The 22,896-nt window shown below is 39.8% G+C and overlaps 3 protein-coding genes across 4 annotated transcripts; 1 reads left to right on the top strand and 2 right to left on the bottom strand.

Annotated features, from left to right (window-relative positions):
* Positions 1-1,748: 1,748 nt before the first annotated feature.
* Positions 1,749-5,194, bottom strand: LOC136699884 (uncharacterized). Of its 2 annotated transcripts, none has more exons than XM_066674933.1 (4): positions 4,471-5,194; positions 4,070-4,191; positions 3,886-3,964; positions 1,749-3,690 (listed from the first exon to the last, which is right to left on the bottom strand). In XM_066674933.1, exons 1-4 carry the CDS (start codon positions 4,748-4,750, stop codon positions 2,705-2,707), a joined length of 1,467 nt encoding a protein of 488 aa, XP_066531030.1. In that variant the 5' UTR covers positions 4,751-5,194; the 3' UTR covers positions 1,749-2,704. The 2 variants fall into 2 exon arrangements, with proteins under 2 accessions (XP_066531030.1, XP_066531029.1); XM_066674932.1 differs by having other exon boundaries at positions 1,749-3,693; positions 4,471-5,193.
* A 3,694-nt stretch (positions 5,195-8,888) lies between these two features.
* trim35-13 (tripartite motif containing 35-13) lies at positions 8,889-12,217 on the top strand. The gene is made up of 6 exons (XM_066675441.1): positions 8,889-9,281; positions 9,842-9,937; positions 10,033-10,263; positions 10,423-10,445; positions 10,918-11,036; positions 11,664-12,217. Exons 1-6 carry the CDS (start codon positions 8,895-8,897, stop codon positions 12,200-12,202), a joined length of 1,395 nt encoding a protein of 464 aa, XP_066531538.1. The 5' UTR covers positions 8,889-8,894; the 3' UTR covers positions 12,203-12,217.
* A 485-nt stretch (positions 12,218-12,702) lies between these two features.
* On the bottom strand, positions 12,703-22,686 carry slc27a1a (solute carrier family 27 member 1a). The gene is made up of 13 exons (XM_066675429.1): positions 22,321-22,686; positions 21,339-21,506; positions 20,296-20,690; positions 18,776-18,940; positions 17,452-17,521; positions 17,022-17,113; positions 16,810-16,919; positions 16,376-16,585; positions 15,995-16,121; positions 15,619-15,756; positions 15,295-15,459; positions 13,795-13,941; positions 12,703-13,686 (listed from the first exon to the last, which is right to left on the bottom strand). The coding sequence occupies exons 2-13, from the start codon at positions 21,503-21,505 to the stop codon at positions 13,529-13,531; spliced, it is 1,944 nt and encodes a 647-aa protein (XP_066531526.1). The 5' UTR covers position 21,506; positions 22,321-22,686; the 3' UTR covers positions 12,703-13,528.
* Positions 22,687-22,896: the final 210 nt, after the last annotated feature.

Raw genomic sequence — 22,896 nt, 5'->3', positions numbered from 1 at the left:
CTCGGTTACACTCTACAGAGGTGTCTGTACTGTTACTTTCAATATGTGTAAAGCTATATGAACTGTTATTCATAAACCAGCACACTCTCCACATTACCATCCCCCACAGTGTGGAGTTTGCCAGATTAATTTTTTTATATATGGCGGGTTTATATTTATATATGTATAAATACAGCTAAAGCACACTTCATAAGCCATGCCAGCCTTGCTCATATAATGTTACCATACATAACCACATATATAGTAACACTCACTGGATACTTTATTACAGCTGCATCTCAATAAATTAGAATACCATCAAAAAGTTAATTTATTCAAATCAAAAAGTGAACCTCATATATAGATTATTTACAAACAGTGATTTATTTCAAGCATTTATTCCTTTTAATGATGATTATGGCTTACAACCAATGAAAACCCAAAAGCTGTTACCTCTGATAATTTGAACAATCAACACAAAACATCTGCAGAAGTTTCCTCAGCCTTTAAAATGGTCTCTTAGTCTGGTTCTGTAGGCTCCACAATCATGGGGAAGACTGCTGACTTGACAGATGTCCAGATGGCAGTCATTGACACCCTCCTGCTGTATCCAAGCATATTAATGGAAAGCTGAGTGGAAGGAAAAAGTGTGGTAGAAAATTGCACAAGCAACAGGGAAAACCACAGCCCTGAAAGGATTGTCAGGAATTGGCCATTCAAAAATTTGGGGGAGATTCACAAGGGGTGGACTGCTGCTGGGGTCAGTGCTTCAAGAGCCACCACACACAGACGTATCCAGGACATGGGCTACAGCGGTCGCATTCGTTGTGTCAAGCCGCTAAAGACACACAGACTACACCAGAAACATCTTACCTGGGCCAAGAAGAAAAAGGACTGGACTGTTGCTCAGTGTCCAAAGTCTTGTTTTCAGATGAAAGTAAATTTTGCATTTCATTTGGAAATCAAGGTCCCAGAGTCTGAGGAAGAGTGGAGAGGCACACAATACAAGCTGCTTCTAGTGAGAAGTTTTCACAATCAGTGATGGTTTGGGGTGCCATGTCATATGCTGGTGTTGGTCCACTGTCAGTGCAGGCATCTACCAGGTAATTTTATAGCACTTCATGCTTCCCTCTGCTGACAAGCTTTATGGAGATATGGATTTAATTTTCCAGCAGTACTTTTCCACACTACCAAAAGTACCAATACCTGGTTTAATAACCACAGTATCACTGTGCTTGATTGGCCAGCAAACTCGCCTGACCTAAACCCCATAGAAGTCTATGGAGTATTGTCAAGAGGAAGATAAAAGACACCAGACCCAACAATGCAGACGAAAAGAAGCTGAAGGCCACTATTCAAGCATTTTGAGCTTCCGTAACAACTCAGCAGTTCCACAGGCTGATCGCCTCCATGCCACACCTCATTGATGCAGTAATTCATGCAAAAAGTGCCCTGAAGAGCAAAAAGTGCATATACTGTATACTTTTCAATAGGCCAACATTTCTGTATTAAAAATATAGAATCATTTTTTTGAAATGGTCTTATATAATATTCTAATTTTCTGAAATACTGACATTTGGGTTTCCATTAGTTGTAAGCAATAATCATCAACATTAAAAAACACTTGAAATAATTCGCAAGGTTTGTAATGAATCTGTATGAGTTTCACTTTTTTAATTGAATTACTGAAATAAACACATTTCTGATGATATTCTAATTTACTGAGATGCACCTGTATGTCAATGCATTTTAAATAATGAAGCATCCAAAAGATTGAAATAAAAATGTTTATTTGTCAACACACCATATTCTCAGAGTACATTATACATTTGTATATTAAGAATAAAAAAATGCTGTGCTACTGAAATAATTACTATTTTCCTCCGAGAACATATTTGAAGACATAAGAAATTTGAACATACAAACAACTAGAAACAGAACGGTGTATTAAAGCTTTAATAGCCCATATTGACTCATCACTGTCAGAAAATAACTCAGAAAAAAAGTACCTTTGTAGTAGAAGGAAAAAATAATTTAACAAGATCTGTTTTAAAGAGTTGCCTATTCTGAAATCAAGAGCAAGTGTGTCCCATTTGCAGCACTTTTACAGTAACTACATTTCTGAGTGGAATAAATACACTTCTAAGGTGTATAACCACACTGTAGACTCTTGTCATTGGGCATGGTGACCTTAAAATGATGTGCAACTGCTACAAAGTGTATCAATCAATTACTAATGCTTTTCCATGGCAATTATACAAATTATGCATACATATTTTTGGATGGCAGCATTCAAATTCTGTAAAAAATTGAACCAAAACAAAAAAAGACTAAATCTTCTATTTATGCTAAGTTCCTTTTATGTTATTTCTTTTTTAATAACACAACGATGACCAGACAGACGCTCAAATGAAAAATAAGTGTGTTAATTCGCTCACTTGTCACTAGTTTTATTTGTATTCCATCAGAAAATAAATAATATGAATTTGGGCACTGGCTATTCCTTGTAGTGAAAGATTTGGACACTGATTACTCAGTTATGAGCAACATAAAAGAGGACTTTGCTTGCTGAATCAAATGAATCTGAACCAAGTGGGAGATGCAATGCAATTTGCAGGCAGAGTGAATGTTTGTCAGTTTTATGAACAAAGTTAGACAGCGTCTTAGAATGGTTTCAACACTTTCAAAATTGATATACTCCCTGGACTGCATCCTAACTACTGAACTAGGGTGCATTTTGAGATGCACCCAATGTTCTTGTGGAACATGAGTTCACTGTTTTTTTCGCAGACTTCCTCATTTTGCTGGGCTTTATTCTAATATGAATTCCCTGGTGGTGGTTGAGGTTCACTTTTTGTGTGAAGCATTTACCACAGGTCGGACAGACGAAGGGTTTCTCTCCTCGGTGGATACGTTCATGCGTGTTGAGGTTTCCTTTCTGAGTGAAGCCCCTTCCACAGTAGCTGCAGCGGTGTGGCCTCTCGCCAGTGTGCACAGCATAGTGGACCCTTAGGTTGGCTCTGGAGTGGAAGCGTTTCCCACACTGCTCACAGCCGAACCTCTGGGCGAGGGCTTTAGGTGAGCTCTCGGGAGGCAGACACTTGTGGGTCCTCAGCAAGTTCATCTGGGGGAAGACCACCTTGCAGGATTTACAGGTATGGGAGTTTTGCCTCTGATGAGACCTCTTGTGCAGAGTGAGGCTGCTCTGCCGCACAAATGTTTTGCTGCACTCCAAACAGCGGAACTTCTTTTGAACACCCTTTACCAACTCAACCTCTGGCTCAGGTTCATCCTGGAGGTTGAATTTATCAAAGTAGTTCAGGTTTTCCCCACTGCCTGAACTGCACACGGCCATTACCAGGTCGTCCTGCTGTCCTTCGAAGGACTGGGTCTCCGGTTGCTCACCTTCAGTAAATTCAATGGGCATGCAATGTTCTTCAAACCCTGGCTGATCATCTCTCGGCAATAATAAATGCTTAACAGTGCCATCCGGAGATATGATCTTTGTGAAATCTGCCCTCTCAAGATCAGATGGCACTGGATGGATATCAGTATCTCCCAGAAATCCTGAAGATATGAAACATATCTCGTTGGGAATGTTGTCATCATCCGCATCCTCGTCAACATCAACTAGATTCACTTCCACTATGTCGTTAGGTTCTGACGGAGAGTGTGGGTCAGTATTTCTGGTAGGAGTCATGTCTTTGTCTGCTGCTGTATAGGGGTAGACATAGTAAATCAATAAAAAAAAAGAGTGCATATATTATTACACATGGCAAAACATTGCATGAAAGAGCACATATCATGAATAAAAGTCCTTTTTGAACCAATCGGCCCAGTGGCCATTCATTCATTCAAAAGATTCAACTATTTAATCAACAATGTTAAATAACAGTTAACTCTTACTCATATTGCTGGGACAAATTTCCTTCTCTGAAGTTTCCTTCTTGATGGTCAGTGTTTCGCTGCGATGATGGTGTTCAGACTAAATTAAAGAAACAGTTTGAAACATAACTCCTCTCATTTTGTCCTAGAAACGGCAAACAAGTTCAAGCATGGTTCAAGACAATTAAAGGCAGTAAGAAATCACCTCATCTGTCTCTTCCTCTAATGGTCTCTCCTCCTCTTCCTCAGTTCTTGGCTCTCCTCCGTCCCACAGACTGGAGCACCACTCCTTTCCAAATATCCCATTGATTGAGGGAGCATCCACCTCTTAAAGCACACCAGTATTATAAGATAAATATTTGCATATGGTACAGGACATCATCCTACACTGTCCACATGTTTATGGACACCTGATTCACACAAGTATTTAAATGAGCACGCACAAAGCCTAACGAGACGGGATGTCCTGCATTATGTCACAATGCTCAATGCTAAGCGTCGGCTCGACGGGTGTAAAGCTCCTAAGCTTGGTAAAACTGCTATCTTAGAACGTGTCCATAAACTTTCGGCAATATAAAGGAGTCAGAAATGCTAAGAATCTGGTACCTTCCGGTGCTTGAATGCAGACTGATCGGTACTTTTTGCACGGGCTCAGCGCGGCCGTGTTTACATTGTTGACGGTGCGCAGGATCTTGAGCTCGCTCTGTAGCTCGCGCATCTTCACGTTGATGGCCGCCTTGTCGTTGAGTGCGCGGGCCAGCTGCAGCCGCAAACACGCCAGATCTCCGTCCACCATCTCGCAAACCTGGCGCACGAGCGCCGCGCTCAGCGCCTCCATCACAGAGCGCAGGCGCGACTGCAGAGAGAAACACTCGCCCGACATCATCACCGTCCGTTGCGGGCTCCCGAGCGACGCACGAGCGCTGCGTTTCTCCTCGCGGGTCCGGCTCCAGCTCCCAGACAGTGTACTGCTGCTGCTGTTTATATCCGGGTCAATAGAAACGCTAGCTATAAGCTCCTCCTAAACGCCCGCTGTTAAAGGGGTGGACGACACCACTCTCTTTCCTTTATAAAAGCTTTTTAATACACCTCCAATTTCTACACACGTTAAACGTTATCAAGAGCGACTTATAGTTGAGCTTGTGTTCAGTCTGTTTGTATCCTAGCTAGTACAATAGGTTAGAGTCTGAAATTACCGACGGAGCTCAGACACTCAGGCCTGTGCTTAACGAGAAAGAAAAAAAAACATAATTAAACACAGTAATTGCAATGCAAGCAACACCTAATCAGCAAATACATTTGTTCACACCTACAAATAAGATAATATATCCATATTTCACAGTATTTTTCATGACCAGGGCCCCCACGGGGTACAGCACTGCAAATACACTGACATGGCGATGATGTGCTAGTGTCTATTATGCAGACACGACTGGATCAGACACAGCAGAGCTGCCAGAGTTTTAATACCCTCCAGTGTCACTGCGGGACAGAGGATATTTCACTGGTGTTGTAGATGTTGCTGTCCCTGGGTTTTATGACCACTAAGTCAATCCTGAATTTTCAATCTGAATTTAACTGAACAGAGTTCCCCTTTATATAAACTAGCACAAAAATGTACTGTTTAGCTCATGTATCATGCAATTATACAGCATTAGTGTATTGACAGGTTTTAGGGTGAGGCCAAAACTGTAGGAAACTGTAGGCCCCGTCCATCTTTAGAATACCACCAACAATGTTGATTCACTTCATAATGTCAGGGAGCTCACAGAGGTTATGTGCCAGACTTTTGCATCTTGGATGGAGAATTCCCATGATTATATCTGCAGAGGCAGAACACAAAGAGGATATAATGCTCAGTACAGAATAGAAAGATGGAGAAGCAAAAGGGTGAAATCCATACCTCTTTGCAGAGAGATGTTTAATGTCCCAGAGGTCAGCTATATCCTGTGTATACATCAAAAATCAAATCAAAACTGGTTGAATCTGTTAGACCCAGAAGTCCTAATTAATGGGAGAGCTGTATCTACCAATAGAAACAAATTAGTTTCACCAAAGTACTTTGCAGTCGTTTATTTTGAACATAAATTGTCAGACCATAGTGAATGCCTAAAAGCCCATGAGAAGGTTCTCTGCACATAGGCCATCCTTATGGATATTAAAACACATTTTAACACAATCAAAAACAAATGCACATATTTTCATTTGTTTGCAGTGTGCAACAACTCGACCTGTTAATGTATCATCAGCATTGCTGACTGCCAAATATTAGGCCATTAGAGCACGAGAGGATTGTTGTAACTGTATATGCCACTGCACACTGCCAAATGATGTGGGCAGGAAGCATGATACCATGCCTCCAAGCTGGTGGGGGGAATAAGTGTGGTGTGCCAGTGATTAAAAGTGACTGTTATGCCTTGTAACTCTGTGCTTGTCAGTCTCAAGTGGTTCGGTTATGTAATTGTGTGTATTATTATTTGGAGTATTTTCTATAATCATGTACAATAGATAGTGTGTATTATGTCTGGGATATTATAGCCCTATAATAGCAGTGTTCAGAATCGTTTTTAGCTTCTTAATTCTACTTTACTGTGTTTTACCTTTATGGCATCAGTAAATAAAATGCATGTTTTCAAGGTGCTTTATACAGTGCTTTTAAACAAAACTGCTGCTTAAAAAACAGTTTCTAGAAATTGGTTGGGCCACCCTTAGCAGCAACAACTGCAATCAAGCATTTGCTTTAACTTGCAATGAGTCTTTCACAGCACTTCGGAGGAATTTTGGCCCACTCATCTTTGCAGAATTGTTGGACAGATGGCTGGACATTTTCCTTTAGGATTTTTTGGTAGACAGCAGATTTCATATTTCCACTTATCACAGCAAGTCTTCCAGGTCCTGAAGCAGCAAAACAGCCTCAGACCATCACACTACCACCACCATATTTTACTGTAGGTATGATGTTCTTTTTTGGGGGTGTTACTTTTACAACAGATGTAATGGGACACACACCTTCCAAAAAGTTTAACTTTTGTCTCATCAGTCTACAGAGTATTTTCCCAAAAGTCTTGGAGATGCATCAAGATGTTTTCTGGCAAAACTGAGACGAGCCTTAATGTTCTTTTTGCTCAGCAGTGGTTTTTGTCTTGGCACTCTGCCATGCAGGCCATTTTTGCCCAGTTTTTTCTTATGGTGGTCATGAACGCTGACCTTAAGTGAGGCAAGCGAGACCTGCAGTTGTTTGGACATTGTTGTGTGGTCTTTTGTGACCTCTTGGATGAGTTGCCGCTGTGCTCTTGGGGTAATTTTGGTCGGCCGTCCACTCCTGGGAAGGTTTACCACTGTTCCACATTTTCACCATTTGTGGGTAATGGCTCTCACTGTGGTTCACTGGAGTCCCAAACCTTGAAATGGCTTTATAACCCTTTCCATACTGACAGATCTCAATTACTTTCTTTATCATGTGTTCCTGAATTTCTTTGGATCTTGGCATGATGCCTTTGAGGATCTTATGATCTACTTCACTTTGTAGAGACAGGTCCTATTTAAGTAATTTCTTGATAGGGAACACGTTTGGCAGTAATTAGGCCTGGGTGTGGCTAGAGAAATTGAACTCAGGTGTAATGAACCACTGTTATGTTTTAAAACTGCATTTTGTGTTTACTTGTGTTGTCTATGACTAATATTTAAATTTGCTTTATGATCTGACACATTTAAGAGTGACAAACTTGCAAAGAAATAATAAGAAATCATGAAGGAGGCAAATACTTTTTCACACCACTGTATACAGCCTCAACAGTCATAGTGAAAGGCATAGTCCAGTGTTCACTCAGTGACAGCAAAACGTAAAATGATATTTATAGCACAGTGCTTCTCAGTTTTAATACCCGTGTATGACATAGTCCTGGCGATAATGAGCTGACGCAACATCGTCACACTGAGTATTCTGTATCATATCCTGGTGATTAAACTATTAAAGTGTATCTGTCTGCCTGCACTCTGAGCACATCATGTCAATCTCCACTTGTATTATTCACAAACATCTTGCTCTTTAATCAGAAAGAGTACAAAGATATCTGATGCCTCACCTTAACAAACTTTTTAAAATAAATACAGAATTGGGACTGGGGCTGTTTAAGACTAGAAACTCTGTGAAGTCATGCAATGCTTTCTTGAATGATTGCTAGGCTTTTACCAAACCCCTCCATAGGAACTGAGCATTAAATGAGCGCCACAGTCTGAATGCTGTTACAGACCTTGTGTATCTCTTTATGACTACAATTGACCTGTTTTCTAATATCTATTAGTAGCAAAATATGCCAAGTCTCAAAGCACAGTTAATTTTCAACTGTTTTAACAAACATGTCAACAAGTATTTGACATAATCTGTGTAGTTTTAATAGCAACTGTGGCCTAACAGAGAAAAGGGCATAGGGCTAGAAGGTCATTAGTTCGATACCTACAACTGGTGGTAAAGAATGAACAGTGCCTTCCTCCTCCCTAAAGCAATGGCCGAGGTGACCTTGAAGTGTCCAACTGCTCCCCAGGTGCTAGATGGTTGCCCACTGCTCTGAATGTGTGTATAGTGCACTTGTGTGTGTATTCTTTGCCACAGATAAAATGCAGAAGACACAACAATTCATTGTACAATGACAAATAATTGCACATTTGCACATATTAACTTCTGTGTTATTTATATTTTTTCACAGGAATTCAAATTATTTTCGAATATTAAAACCGTTTCTTCTTGCTACTTATTTATAACATGGGTGTTAGACATTGTTAACTCCAGTTCTGATACCACTGCCTATATAGACACCACTTCCCTTCAAATGGCACTCTTACGTGTTTACATACTTGCAATGGTACTTGGGTACAACAAAGTGATTAGCATAGTGAGTACCAAATCAGAAGCTGGATTCTTAGAGCTCCCATGTGCATAATTTATAAAAAGGGTAGACCCCTGAGAGGGTGGGTTGAGCACAGTAACCCTATAGGGTCCTCACTGTGTAGTGTGTAAGCTCAAAGGAGCAATGGCAACCAAGTACTCTGAAGACGACCTCTCTTGTCCAATCTGTGGAAAGGTTTTTCAGGAGCCTGTAGTGCTGTTCTGCAGGCACAAATTTTGCAAACTTTGCTTAGAAACCAGCTGGAGTGGTGGATGCTCTTGTGAATGCCCTTTGTGCTTTCAGCCATCTTCCACTGGGGAGCTCATGGTCAATGCAACCCTTGAGAAGACCTGCAAAGGTTTTCTGATGGAAAGCCGCAAAAACAACCCGTTAGCATGTAAAGAACACGGTGAAACGTTGACCCTCTTCTGTCTGGAGGATCTTCAGCCTATCTGTGTTGCATGCAAGACATCTGAAAGGCATAAAGGCCACAGGATATATTCCCTAGAAGAAGCATCTCAAGACTGTAAGGTACGTTTGGGTGAAAGAACGTGAAACAGCTTGTAGAAAAAAGGCAGTGTCTCAAATAAAAGGATCAGCAAAATTACTGTAATTTAACAGTTAATAAACTATGCACAAAAGGGATGCCTTCTAAAATAAGAAACATGCCACAACTCAGTTACTCAGCAGCAGTGTTATTTGTGGGTCTTTAGGGGAGTTTATCACCTGCTAATAATATCTCTATATTTTCATTGGTCCTGGCAGAGAGCCTCTTGGAAAGGCTGAAATCAGACTCCCCAGTGCTTTCTCAAGTGTCCATCACTCTCCATTCCACTGAACAGCACTTGACTCAATGTCTTGTGTCAGGGCAATATTAGGGCAAGGGGAACACCATGGGATTTTTTTTTAACAGCAGCTATAACTGTGTATTGTTGCATTATGCAAACCCAAAACAGAATCAGAACAGTGATTTCCCCCAAAAATGAAACAATCTCTGATGAGAAACATCTTTGATGATCTAACCTTAAACCTTGCTCCGTTTTACAGACAATGTTTAAAGTTCTGCCATTTTCCCCTTTATTCCATCTCAGGCAGAACTCAAGAATGCCTTGAAGCCCCTGCAAGGAAAGCTGAAGGCCTTTAAGGCAATCAAACTTACGTATGATCAAACAGCAGATCATATCAAGGTATTCTCTGTCTGTCTTTCGTTGGCTAAGCAGAATAATTTTAAGGCAAACGTGAGCTCACTCGCTCTTTTTGATTCTCATTATTGCACTCTCAGATTCAGGCAGAACACACGGAACGGCAGATAAGAGAGGAGTTTGAAGATCTGCATCAGTTTCTCAGAGATGAAGAAGCAGCCAGACTTTCTGAACTGAAGCAAGAACGAAATCAAAAGTGCCAGGTGATGATGGAAAAGATTGGTGATATGGAAAATGAAATCACAGTCCTCACCAACACCATCCGAGCAGTTGAAAAGGAAATGGGCTCCCAGGATGTCCCTTTTCTCCAGGTACAAGCTTCTGATTCTTTTGCCATTTACACAAAGAACATTTAAAAGCTTGGCATCATTAAAAATAATAATAATAATAATAATAATAATAATAATAATAATAATAATAAATGCTTATTTAATACAGACAATATATAAGATGCTATATTTTTTCCATAGAATTACAAGGACACAATAAAGAGGTATGTAAACTTTTTGCCACTGAAATTCAAAATGTATAAGCATTCTTTAAACCTAATGGGGAGGCATGCCTAAATTCTGTAGTGCAGCACTATTTACCTCCACTTATTTTGGACAGAATTTACTTTATATCCTCATCAATGAAACCATGAAAAGAATTCTCATGAAAAGTTCAGTACTTTGGTGTCAATGATCCTGACTGTTATGTAGCCAGTGAGCTGCAGGAAAATAAATATACCCAAGATACAATTAAAGTCACCTTATTTTAAAAACATTATAAACTTAAATGTAATAAAATTAAATTTTTTATAAACGTATTAGAACTTTTTTCAACATAAACTGGAAGGCTAATGAGGCTACTACAGTACTGATCTATGGTGCAGGTTTCTGTTGGCCACAGTGTCACTTTAAGACACAGATTTTCAGCATGGCACTGCACGGGACTCCATTTACTTAGCTGTCTTCATTGTGTAGGACCTGGCACATGCCACAGGATCCAGAGCTGATTTCAGGGTCACTGGTGGATGTGGCCAAACACATAGGCTCTTTAAAATTCAAAGTCTGGGAGAAGATGAAGAACATTATTCAGTATGGTAAGTTTATGTTGTATAGTCTATAGTAGTAGACAAAAATGAGAAGAATCCTTGTCAATGCTTTGCTGATGTTGAAACCGAAAATATGAACCCATTTGCGGCATAGAGAACTGACTAGGGGACAACCAAAATATTTTCGCTCACTGTTTGGAAACACTTATTCATATAAACAGACAGACGTTTGTATGACCCATATATTTTTTTTTTACATTTGCAGATAAAAACGTTCTTTTGTTCATCTGTGCCACAACACAACAACTTCTTTCCACTGCACTGCATTATAGTATACATTGAATATTTTAGCGGACATCATCTGTATACTACACATTGCAATGCATTATGGGTATTTGATAGTAAATTATATAGAGTGAAACATTCTGCTGTGATTTTAAATAACAATACAAAATGGGTGACACTATACAGTGTAACTCTTCAGTAATAGGAAGTGCTTCCGAATGCAAATATCATCTACAGGGGACAAAAAAAATGTAGATTTAATGCACAAATTCACAGTCCAGAAATAATTCCAAAATATTGAAAACCTTGAAACAATTTATTACTTACAAATTTACAGATACTGATTCAACGTACAGCTTGGTAAAGTTTCCCATAATTTCTTTGGTGCAGCTCCTGTAAATCTTGACCCAAACACTGCAGCCAGCTGTTTCCAGCTGTCAGAGGATCTAACAAAGCTGCAGTACTGCACGCAGACATTCAAGCTCCCAGACAACCCAGAGCGCTTTGATGTCAGTGCTGAAATGCTGGGCTCTGAGGGCTTCCGCTCAGGAAAACACAGTTGGGACGTGGAGGTCAAAAACAACACGTACTGGGTCATTGGAGTAGCTAGTGAGTCCATCAGGAGGAAGGGCAAGCACATCCTCACCCCAGCAGAGGGATTCTGGACCATTCGCCTGCGTAACGGCGAGTATAAGGCCTGCTCAGCCCCCTGGTCACCGCTGAGCATGAATAGCATACCAGACGTGGTGAGGGTCGTGCTGGATATGGACAGGTCTAAGGTTATGTTCTACGACCCACGAGAAAGGACACCGCTTTACACCTTCACAGACATAATCACCCCTCGAGCAATGCCTTATTTCTGCAGTGCCTGCAAGGATCATCCTCTCAGAGTGCTACCAGCGAGTGTGTTTGTGAGAGTAGAGCGCTAAGGCTTTGCAGAAAGACATTCGCCACTCTGACACACCCCCCCTCAAAAGATTTGGCCAAGCTTTGGGTTGGAATATATATGGCTTGGTGAAAGTGATTTGCACAGGTTGCTTGTAACCCCAAATTTAACCAATAAGCCAAGATATGTTTGGAGTCCAAATTTGCTTCTTTAGCTTAACACTGGAGTATCATAGAAGAGTTATTTGGGGATGTGTTTATGGAAAATGTGTGTTGATATCTTGTAATTATTAGCCTTGCAGCTCAGTTGTTTTAAACCAAATGCATAAATAAATTTTTCTTTAAATTAAACCATTCCTTTACCACTAATTCAGAAATTAAGTATGCTAAAATGCTATTAATGCTATTATTAAAGAAATACAATGTATTTTCTTCGTTGGAATATGAATCTGAATGTTGCAGAATTCCAAATACATACAATGAACACATTTCTGTGATTAAACCAAGAAAAAAACTTTTTTTAAAAACATTTATTCAGGTTGATTTCATTCACACATCAGTGGGGAAATCTTAGTGTCAGTGGTCACACTGTCTGTTGATTAGATAACACTGGATTATTGTCCACAGTAAACTGTAGCAATGTTCTTGCAGGCTTTGAACCAATAATATCAAACAGGACTTCTCAAACTAGAGACGCAAGGCACTTTGTATTAGATATATGTAGAAATATACATCTGGAACCTTTTGAAAATAAACATCTAAAGCAATAAATTTGAAAAATAACATTAACCTTAGTGTTTGGTAACATGTACAGGGAAAAATTTCTATTGTAAGTTTTCAGGTAAAGCACTTTGATCAACGCTCCACAACAGTTCAGTATGCTGCCCTTGTTTCTGTGGTGTCCTGCTGTTTGCAGGAGAACAGGAGAGGTATACAGAGAATATGGATATATTTGAGAGCGTTTCTCCTCATCTACACATACATCCCAAACCAGAAAAGAAATACATTTCTTGTCCAATATAATGAAATGTCTCCAAAGTCACGTACATCTTTCAGCAGGCACAATGTGTCCTTGCATAAGAAAGGTCCCCTTCTGAACAAAGTCTTGCATATCAAACAGGTCTTTTGCTGGTAACAGAATTTCCATTCAAGGTGCTCATAAAATCCAGAGTGCACCTCATGCACAAGGCACAGTCACACTCTCTAAACCAGCATAATGAGAAACTTTCAAATGTAGTGCTATTAATTTAACCAGTGCTAAAACATTGCCAGTCTACATTAAAAACAGTACAAATCACAGCAGAACCCTTTGCATTTCTGTAACTGATCCCTGAAGTACCACAGCTTACCTTACCTGCTTTTCTATTTTCTCAGAGAGGTATCCTACCGTCCACTAAGGCCTTATACATTTCGTCACTGACAACCTCATAACGTCCTGCTCTGGAGTTAAGAAAGTAGATCCGGTCAGCTGTGACACGGGGGTCATATCCCTCCCTCTGTAACCTGGTCTTCTGAATTTTAAATGTGCCTGAGAGAGAGGCAGACAGACGATCCAATATATAGATAAACAATAAAGTGACATCTAATTAAAGCTCCTCTGGATTTCGACTATTAATATTCTGAAGCCATGACTCACCTGTAGTGTCTACTTCTGGAGAGATGCGGAGAAACACTGGACGAGCATAAGGAGGCAGGGTCTTCTGAATTTCTCTGAGAAAACCTTCACAGTTAAAGCTTCCTGTTGGGTCTGCTATGGCAGCCATTCCAGCTTTTCCCTCCACACCTGCAGTTCAAACATTCAAAAGCACACTTCATATAAATAAAGGTGGACAACCAATAGTAAGTGTATCGTATATTCATTAATTCATTGTCTGTAACCGCTTAAACATTTCAGGGTCGTGGTGGGTCCGTTGTCTACCCAGAATCACTGGGCGCAAGGTGGGAACACAACCTGGAGGCGGCACCAGTCCTTCACAGGGCGACACACACTCATACATTCATTCACACCTATGGACACTATTGAGTCACCTAGTTTGGTTTTGGACCATGGGCAGAAACCGGAGCACCCAGAGGAAACCCACACAGACATGGGGAGAACAACTCCTCACAGACAGTCACCCAGAGTGGGGCTCGGACCCACAACCTTCAGGTGCGGGTGACTCTCTGTGAGGAGTTTGGTGTGTTCTCCCTGTGTCTGCATGGGTTTTCTCCGGGTGACTGTCTGTGAGGAGTGTGGTGTGTTCTCCCTGTGTCTACGTGGGTTTCCTCTGGGTGACTGTCTGTGAGGAGTGTGGTGTGTTCTCCCTGTGTCCACGTGGGTTTCCTCCGGGTGCTCCGGTTTCCTCCCACGGTCCAAAAACACACATTGGTAGATGGATTGGTGACTCAAAAATGTCCGTAGGTGTGAGTGAATTTGTGAGTGTCTTGCCCTGTGAAGGACTTGCGCCCCCTCCAGGGTGTATTCCCGCCTTGATGCCAATGATTCCAGGTAGGCTCTGGACCCACCGCGACCCTAAACTGGATAAGGGTTATAGATAATGAATGAACATCCCCAAAAGATAACTTAATACAGAGTAATTTATAGAACTGCACTTTTTAGATCATCCAGCATGTATCAGCAGGGAAAGATTGTTAAACTTTTGTTCTTCTCTTTTAGGATCTAAAATGCAAACATTTCAAAGTCACTGGTGTGACCGATCACAAAGCAGCACATACTCTGTCACCAACAAAATAGAAAATATCAAAAGTCGAATCTGAATTTTCTCCTTGTTTGTCAAATCCAAATACAAAGTGTATTCCTTTTCTAATGAAAGTCAGACGTAGTTGTACATAATTGTTTTAAGCTACAGCTTTCTCAGCCAGTATTGTGTCCAATATCCACAAGGGGGAACGCAGCATAAATTATTAAGCATTCTTAAGAACACAAAATTTAAAAAGCAATTCTCAGTTTGGGAGTAGCAAATAACTGGATGGCTGTAAAAAAAATATATCTGACTTTCTAAATTGGATTTGATGAATATAATGAACAGTTCTCATGGGCCAATATGGACAAATTTGATTTATATGGATAATACAATATGGTCTGCATTTCTAGTCCATTTTTTCATTCCAAAAAAGAAGCTCTCGCTTTGCTCACCTGGCACTGTGACCCCATACACTGCCACATCTGTCTGTCCCAGCAGGCCACTCAATGTTCCCTCTACTTCTGTAGTGGAGACATTCTCTCCCTTCCAGCGGAAAGTGTCACCGCTACGGTCACGGAAGTACATGTAACCAAGCTCATCCATCACCAGAACATCACCTGAAGGAGATCAAATTGTATTGTATGCGAGAGGAAGACTTTTTAACATCATTTAACATCACTCTCATTTTCTTTATTTCTCTATTAAGACCATGTAATGACACCAAAGGCACTGTGTCATGATGAACAATTTATGCAAAGAATTTTTTTTAAACATACCTGACAAGTAAGCAGAGTCATTCTTCTTGAAAACATTGTGCGCAATCTTCTTCCTGGTGGCATCCTGATTAGCGTATCCATCAAAGCGACGGAGAGGGTCTTGCTGGTTGATTTTGCCCACCAGGAGACCTGGCTCCCCTGAGATCAAAAGAGTAAACATACAATTGTAGTTAACCAGTAATAATTATTGTAAAATCACCACTCTGGAGACACATGGATTTGCATAAAAATTAAATTTTACCTTGCATCTCAGAGTTAGAACAGTGATCCAAGACCAGATCTCAATTAACATAAATACAGCATAACACTAGACTTGTAAGCTGACACTAGATCAGCATGAGATCCTGTAGAATTCTTCTAAGGATGGTGACCTCACCTGGTCGACATGGAACACAAAGTCCCTCTTTATTTCGCACCAGCTCCATGGTCTCTTCATCTACTTTCACAAGTCGGATAGGGTAGACATTAGGCAGAATCCGGCTGTTAAAGCCACAGGCTCCCACCTGTAGTGAAACATATCAAGAAACTCTAGAGTTGCAGTAAAGATCGCAGTAAGAGTTATAGTAGAGATCCTGCTCTGATATCAGTGAAACACTTTTCTTAGTAGAGAACAAAGCTTAATCTTTTCCCAGAACATATCCAAAGAAGCAACTTGGATTATATTAAACTGCTCTGGGAATTTTTTTTTTATGTTTAGCATTAATCTTAAGATTCTGCCTCTGTGGGTTTATGAGTATAAACTGTTAATAACCCTGACCTTGCCATCCATATTTGCAATGCTGCAGTTACACTCTGTGGCTCCATAGAACTCGCCGATCTGTTTGATGCCGAAGCGCTCGGTGAAGGCCTCCCAGACACTGGGACGTAGCCCGTTGCCCACAGCCAAGCGGACACGGTGACCTCGCTCTGACGGACGCACTGGCTGAGAGAGCAGGTATCGACAGATCTCGCCTATGTACTGAACTACCTGAAGAGGCAAAAGAAAAATTTTATTCCATGCACATCATACTCTAGTGTAGGCCAAAAAAGATTACATGTCTTGGGAACAACTGTTAGCTGTCTGGTGTTTAGTTTTTTGGTCCCACAAGACTAACTCCAGTGGTGCCAGCTTATCAGTGCCTCACTGTGTGTAAGATAAGTCTTAAATCAAGGCCATCAGTGAAATTAAGCAAGAAGTAATCAGTCCCTCACAGTACAGTTGTATTTGATGCAGTCTTCCCAGAAGCGGCTGGCTGAAAACTTCTTTTTCACCACCACAGTCAGTCCATTGATTAAACACTGCCCCACACCCATTATGTTACCTGGGGGAAAAAAGAGAGCAAAGTTATTTAGATAATAAAAATAAAACTACTTGGTACTGACAAATGATATCACACATTGAAATAAACTCAACAATCCCATACCTGCTGAATGGTAGAGTGGCAAGCAGTCATAGATAATATCATCTGACCTCATACGGAAAGAAAGGAATCCAAATGCAGCAATTCTGAAATACCTAGAGAGATGAACAGCATCTGTGAGGGACCAAGGCTTTTGTGAGATATGAAGTCAGAGATCTCCATTCATTTCATCTAAACCTTAAAAAGCTATCTTCTGTAAATATCTTTGAAATCTAGTTTTCCCAAAAGCACAGAAGAGGTAATGAACAAATTAATTGTGGAGGATTTAGTGTAATTTAGCTGGTAAATATATGATTCTTGTTTTTTTCCCCTGGTGCTAAAAAAGCAGGTAATTTCACATGTTGACTTTGTAGATTAAAGTGAATTAAATTAAATACAGCCTCTGACTTATACGTCACTGATATGTTCAGGTGCAAGCTGCAGCAAAACTTACCGACTCTGCACCACAATAGCAGCTTTGGGAAGTCCAGTGGTACCCGATGTGTAAATATAGAACAGACGGTCTGTAAAAAAAAAGACTTGTTGGCAAATGAATTGTTGGCATAGACTTTCTCTCACACAATTGCAAGATTTCTAAACCAAACTCTTCATAAAAAATAAACCATTTCAGTCAGCTCTCACCTGAATTTGCTTTCCACTTATAAAATAAAAGACTGTGTGAAAGTTCTTACAGTATATCTGCATGAATAAATCATTTCAATCAGCTTTTGTTTGAATGTACTTATCACTAATCTGGACTCCCCTTTTATTCCTGCGTCTTTAGTGGATATCGTGATTAATCAGACACGTGGGAATGTTTGAGTCAGGTCTCTAATACACTGGATGTAATATTATAAAATGCCTATGAAGCCAATCATCATTAAAGAGAGAAGTAATGTATTCCCATAGAGGCCAGTCATGCTCATGCCACCTCGATAAACAAAGCTCACTATTCTATCACACCTGTCCATTCCATGCTTTAGGATAAAACACACTGGAAGCCATCATAGTACAGAAAATCGCATCAGGGCAAAAACAGAGCTTTGGAATGAGAATGCAGAGGAAGATTTACACATTTTACATCAACTTCAAAAAGCCTAAAGATTTCACCTCAGTTTTCCACAAGGATGCTTTTCCTTTGGCTGAATGCAGGCTAAATTATTTTGACTGAGAATTATAAATGGTATACTAGCTCTGTATGGCAAAACCACTGACCACACCGCAGAAAACAACTGCATGTGCAGCGAAAGCATAAACTAAAAATATAAAACCTCACCAATAGCTGTTAGTAAAGAAACATGTAATATGTGAGACAGATAAGATGAAAGTACAGCAGCAATAAAATATATGTATATTTCAAATCATTGCACTGTGAATACACAAATAAAGGCTGGGAAAATGTGAAATTCCACTGAAAATTTGCCTCCAACTATAGACAGACACTAAATAGCCTGGACAAGTATTTTTCAGTCAGCGAATGCTGGCTCTGGCTCCATTTTTCTTGACACAACAGCATGTTAAATGACTACACAGGTCACTGAAGGAATATCAAGATTTTGTACAAACCCTTTCATTAAAGGAGTAGCTGCATTTTGTCATCCACCAGTGCTGCTAGTTACCAGCACAAAGTAGAAAACACGAAAGGCTTAAACTTGATTTAATCACTCAAGTGTTTTGAACGTTACAACACAGACATTGCAAATGTCCTGTTGCTAAAATGACTTTTATAAACACTTGGACCAAGACTCCTGGAACAGAGTGAAAAGGACACCACTTACCATTAAAGCCCTTTGTTTTGGTGCAAGAAGGAGTATGACGTGGGGAAGAAGCCAGTATTAGGTCAAGGGGCTTAGCATTAAGGGCATCCAACTGATCAGGTCTGAGGTCCCCAGTGCAGAACTTGAGGACAGATGGACTCAGAGAAGAACTCACTTCAGATACCGCTATTGAGACACAAGACAAATGATAAAAAATATTTAAAAAATAAAATAAAATAAAAAAAGTTTCAACTGGAATCTTGTAAATATGAACCCATGTAAAAACAGCTGAAAAGAGGATGGGGCAACCTGACGTATTTTACACACTTTTGAACCATGAAACCTGTGCCTGATCCAACTGGAGATTATGAGGATTTAAAAAATCCCATTTGTTCAGGATTATACATGAGCAATTTGAGGACCTGTTCCATCAAGCAGGTAATCTGGATATGAAAACAGAGCAGCCTATGTGTAGCAAGAGAGCAGAAGTGTTGTTTTTCCAAATAAACTCAGTCCTCATACAGTACTAGGCAGAAGTTTTATAATTATATATATTTAAACTTGCATTCTCAGTAAGCGTGGTGCTTGTACGAAAGTTATATATAATCACAGCAAACATAAAAAATAATAATATAAAACAAATAAGAAATATGAGATAATTTTTTTTCTATAATGTAGTAGGTGTGAGAGAGTTTGAAAAACAATGTTTTGTTCAGATTCTCTTTGATTGCATGAATTTGTTTAAAATTATAATTCATTAAATGGTCAAACTAAGTATTGGATGATAGCCTCAAATAATACAGACTGCCATAAGGAGAGATTTGGAAGACGTTTAGTCAATCTTTACTATGATCCAGTGGAGCTGAAATACAACACGAATAAAAGAAGAACACACCATTTATGCACTGAAAAAATATACCATAATCTCCTCCTCTGAAGGATGTGTTGTCAGTTATGTCCAGATACAGTCCATAAGAGGAAAGGGGAGAGGAAAAAATTAACAGATGAACTCCATGGAAAATGATTTGTCACCTTCATGTCTAACTTTGTTCCCTTTGTTGGTGATGGTCCCCTTTAAGTTGATTACATCTTCTGGTCCCACAGTAAGAATTGTTGTGGCACTTTCCTGCTTTGTTTTATTATGTTAAATAAATTAAATGATCTCCCAATTTTCGGGGAGGCATACTGCTGAATGCAGCAATCATTGGATTCATACTGTAAATTCTCTGGATCATAAATGGCCACAGCAACCTTAGTGTAGAGGTGTAGGATTCAAACAGATCTTTTGTGGCTACAGGTAGAAAGAGAGTATGTTGGGCCCTATGTGATGCTCTAATGGACTGGCATAGGATATTTTACATCTTATCCTGTGTATGATTATAATTACTCACATGTGCCTACTATAGACAAAATATTACAGGACTGATTATAGGCTCTTAAAAATAAAACACACAAAAGAAACAATAATGGACATAAAATGTTTTGTTCTAACAGAAATAAAACATAGCATGTGAAGGTCATACACTAATAAAATGCCTTACCATCAGCCAGCTCAGCTCCAAATATGAGTGCCCGGGCTCCAGAGACTCCCAGACAGTGCAAGAGTGAGTCTCGTCTAAGGTTGAAGTTGATCAAAGCTGCCTCTATGCCAATTTTGGCCAGACCTAGCCAGAGAGCCACTTGCAGTGGCCTGCTCTCCATAAACAGAGCCACGACATCCCCTGAGGCCCATCCCTGGCTCTGAGCCCAATGTGACACAGCATTGCACATCTGGTCCAGCTGGGAGAAGGTCCACGTTTCTCCAGTTGCCTCATACACAAGGGCAGGCTTGTTTGGATGCCGTTTCACAGTCTGTGCGAAGATGGAGGGTATTGTGCTGCCATTACGCATATGACGCCAGAGCGCTAGCTTCACCCTCAAGAGAACACACAGACCACTGGTGCCGTAAAAGAGAAAAAAATCATTAGCATTGATTTTTAGAACAAACTATAAAGATTTGACTCAATTTGGCTGAAGTCCAAAATGTTGCAATAAATGAGAAAGTGCCAGCTATGACATTGTTAGTCTCAGTTCATCTTGTATTAAAAAGTCTCCTATTAAACATTTCCTCTTTCCACAACTCTTAAATATTCATTTTGTGTTGGTCTGCATTGTAATAATTATATGATCATTTCCCAACTGCACTTTATACATTCTAAACAGGATTTGTTCCCCGCTGCCCCTTTAAGACTTATATATGCAAATGACCTCTCTTCTGACTGTCTGTATTGTGCCTTTTTTGAAAAACACGCAGAGATGAACACTCCTTACACATCCCACACTTCAATGCGAATGGATGGGCCTGAACTGGTGATGGCTAAACTGGCAGATAAATGTAAATGAGACTGTTTGTAGTGAGACAAAGAGTGCATTCAAAACAAAACAGCTTAAATAGCTTCAGACTGGCAGTATCTGATTGAACACATCTTTGAAACTACACACAAGGTTTAACATTTTTATAAAAAAAAAAAAAAAAAAAAAAAAAAGAAAGAAAACAAGACACGATACTTGATTAATCTTAACATGCTCCTGTTTATCTACTCACTTGAGGTCTCTTTTGGCAGTACGAACTGCAATGTAGAAATACCTCCAGCCCCCCGTTCCTAAATAGACCCCTAGGCCTGCTGCCAGGCTCCAGGGCCAGGAAGCCCCGAAGAGCCGCAGCAGGCCAAGAGACCCGAAGGACAGAGAGGCAGCTGCTGCATAGTGCATCCTGCAGAAAAATGCAGAGGCTTGAAAAAGTCAGGAAAATAAAAGAGCATAAGTGTGATGCCATTTAATTACATTAATATAAATATAATTTGTAAAAGGTTACTTAAAATGATTTGAGTCCATAAATAATGTATAAGTGAAAAACTCAGGAAAATAAAAGCGCATAAGTGTGATGCCATATAATTACATTCATATGAATATAATTCGTAAAAGGCTACTTAAAATGATTTGAGTCCATAAATAATGTATAAGTGATCCCCTTCAATCGAAATTAAAAAGTCCATGAAAATGAAGAAGAATAAATAAACTCAATTGTTATAAATTCCAGAGAAATAGAAAAAAGTCAATACAAGAGTTAAAGTGTCCTTAAATCCAAAAATACATAAATAAAACAAACAATGGTTTACTAAAGCTTTGAGTGATTTGTCTAACTATGGTTGGTAAAGTTGTGAAGGACACTTTATCTGTGTTTACATGTCTTACAGATATACAAAAGTAATATCATTAGCACACAGTTGTGGTTCTTACATCCAATGATTGGTCCCACCTTAAATTGTGTACTATTTAAGGTGGAAAAGCGAGTTCAACATAAGAAGCTGATGTAGAAGGAATATGAATTCAGCTGCGTGTTTACACCTTGCAAATTTTATATAAAAATGAAATGGAACAGACACTTAAGTCTAGTACCGTTTAAAACATCACCCAAAAGTTTTATGAGAAACATTATGTCAGGAAACTTTGCAAAATAGAGAAAAGGAACGGTTGTAAAGAGACTCCCAACTCTGTTCACAATCGTCAACATTAACTTTACTTACCTACAGTAAAGAGAGAGGGAAGAACCTGTAACTATGAAGGTGTCAGGCTTCTGTAAACATCTGTATTTTCAGCCTGCCCCGTGTTTATTCACTGACGACCTTGCTTTAAATATGACTGAGCTGCTCAAGTGAACCGCACCTGTTTTTTTCACTTAAATCACAAACTGATGCTGTAGTCTACTGAAAAAAAGAAGAGTAAGCCGAGTCTCTTATTCCGAGAGCAACGAAAGAAAAATACAAACTCTTCACTGACTTCCCAGCGAGCTGTAATCACATTGTCCCTTCAGGAGCGGGAGAGAAGTGTCAGAGACATGCAGGAGTCGTGTGGAAGTTGCGAAGCCTGTGTTGAGCAAGAGAAGCTTCAACATGGCCGCAGAGGGCACTGCTCTCCAAAATAAAAGCGCGCCGTTCCTTCTGTATTCTGTATTTTATATATAAATTATATGTAAATATCTGCACTGATTGGCTACACCATACTGCGTCTCATTCAAATGGTAGTCGCAATGTTCACGTTCTGCTTCTGAACTCAAATTTTGGAAGCAATTTAAATTGGAAACAAATCTGGATGTTACCAAA

The sequence above is a fragment of the Hoplias malabaricus genome, chromosome 6, assembly GCF_029633855.1.
Source record: "Hoplias malabaricus isolate fHopMal1 chromosome 6, fHopMal1.hap1, whole genome shotgun sequence".
In the NCBI taxonomy this organism is placed as follows: domain Eukaryota; kingdom Metazoa; phylum Chordata; class Actinopteri; order Characiformes; family Erythrinidae; genus Hoplias; species Hoplias malabaricus.
Note: the sequence above shows the minus strand (reverse complement) of the source record. Positions and strands in the feature narration are given on the sequence as shown.

Bases quoted from the DNA above. Each gene is read 5' to 3' on its own strand.
- trim35-13 (XM_066675441.1), top strand. From the start codon at position 8,895: ATGGCAACCAAGTACTCTGAAGACGACCTCTCTTGTCCAATCTGTGGA. The intron at 9,938-10,032 runs GTATTCTCTGTC...TTGCACTCTCAG, and splicing joins AAACAGCAGATCATATCAAG to ATTCAGGCAGAACACACGGA. The intron at 10,264-10,422 runs GTACAAGCTTCT...TTTTTTCCATAG, and splicing joins AGGATGTCCCTTTTCTCCAG to AATTACAAGGACACAATAAA.
- LOC136699884 (XM_066674932.1), bottom strand. From the start codon at position 4,750: ATGATGTCGGGCGAGTGTTTCTCTCTGCAGTCGCGCCTGCGCTCTGTG. The intron at 4,192-4,470 runs GTACCAGATTCT...GTGTGCTTTAAG, and splicing joins CTGCATTCAAGCACCGGAAG to AGGTGGATGCTCCCTCAATC. The intron at 3,694-3,885 runs GTAAGAGTTAAC...ACCCCTATACAG, and splicing joins AATTTGTCCCAGCAATATGA to CAGCAGACAAAGACATGACT.
- slc27a1a (XM_066675429.1), bottom strand. From the start codon at position 21,505: ATGCACTATGCAGCAGCTGCCTCTCTGTCCTTCGGGTCTCTTGGCCTG. The intron at 15,460-15,618 runs GTATGTTTAAAA...GATCTCCTTCAG, and splicing joins TGACTCTGCTTACTTGTCAG to GTGATGTTCTGGTGATGGAT. The intron at 13,687-13,794 runs GTGAGTCATGGC...CCTCTCTCTCAG, and splicing joins TCCAGAAGTAGACACTACAG to GCACATTTAAAATTCAGAAG.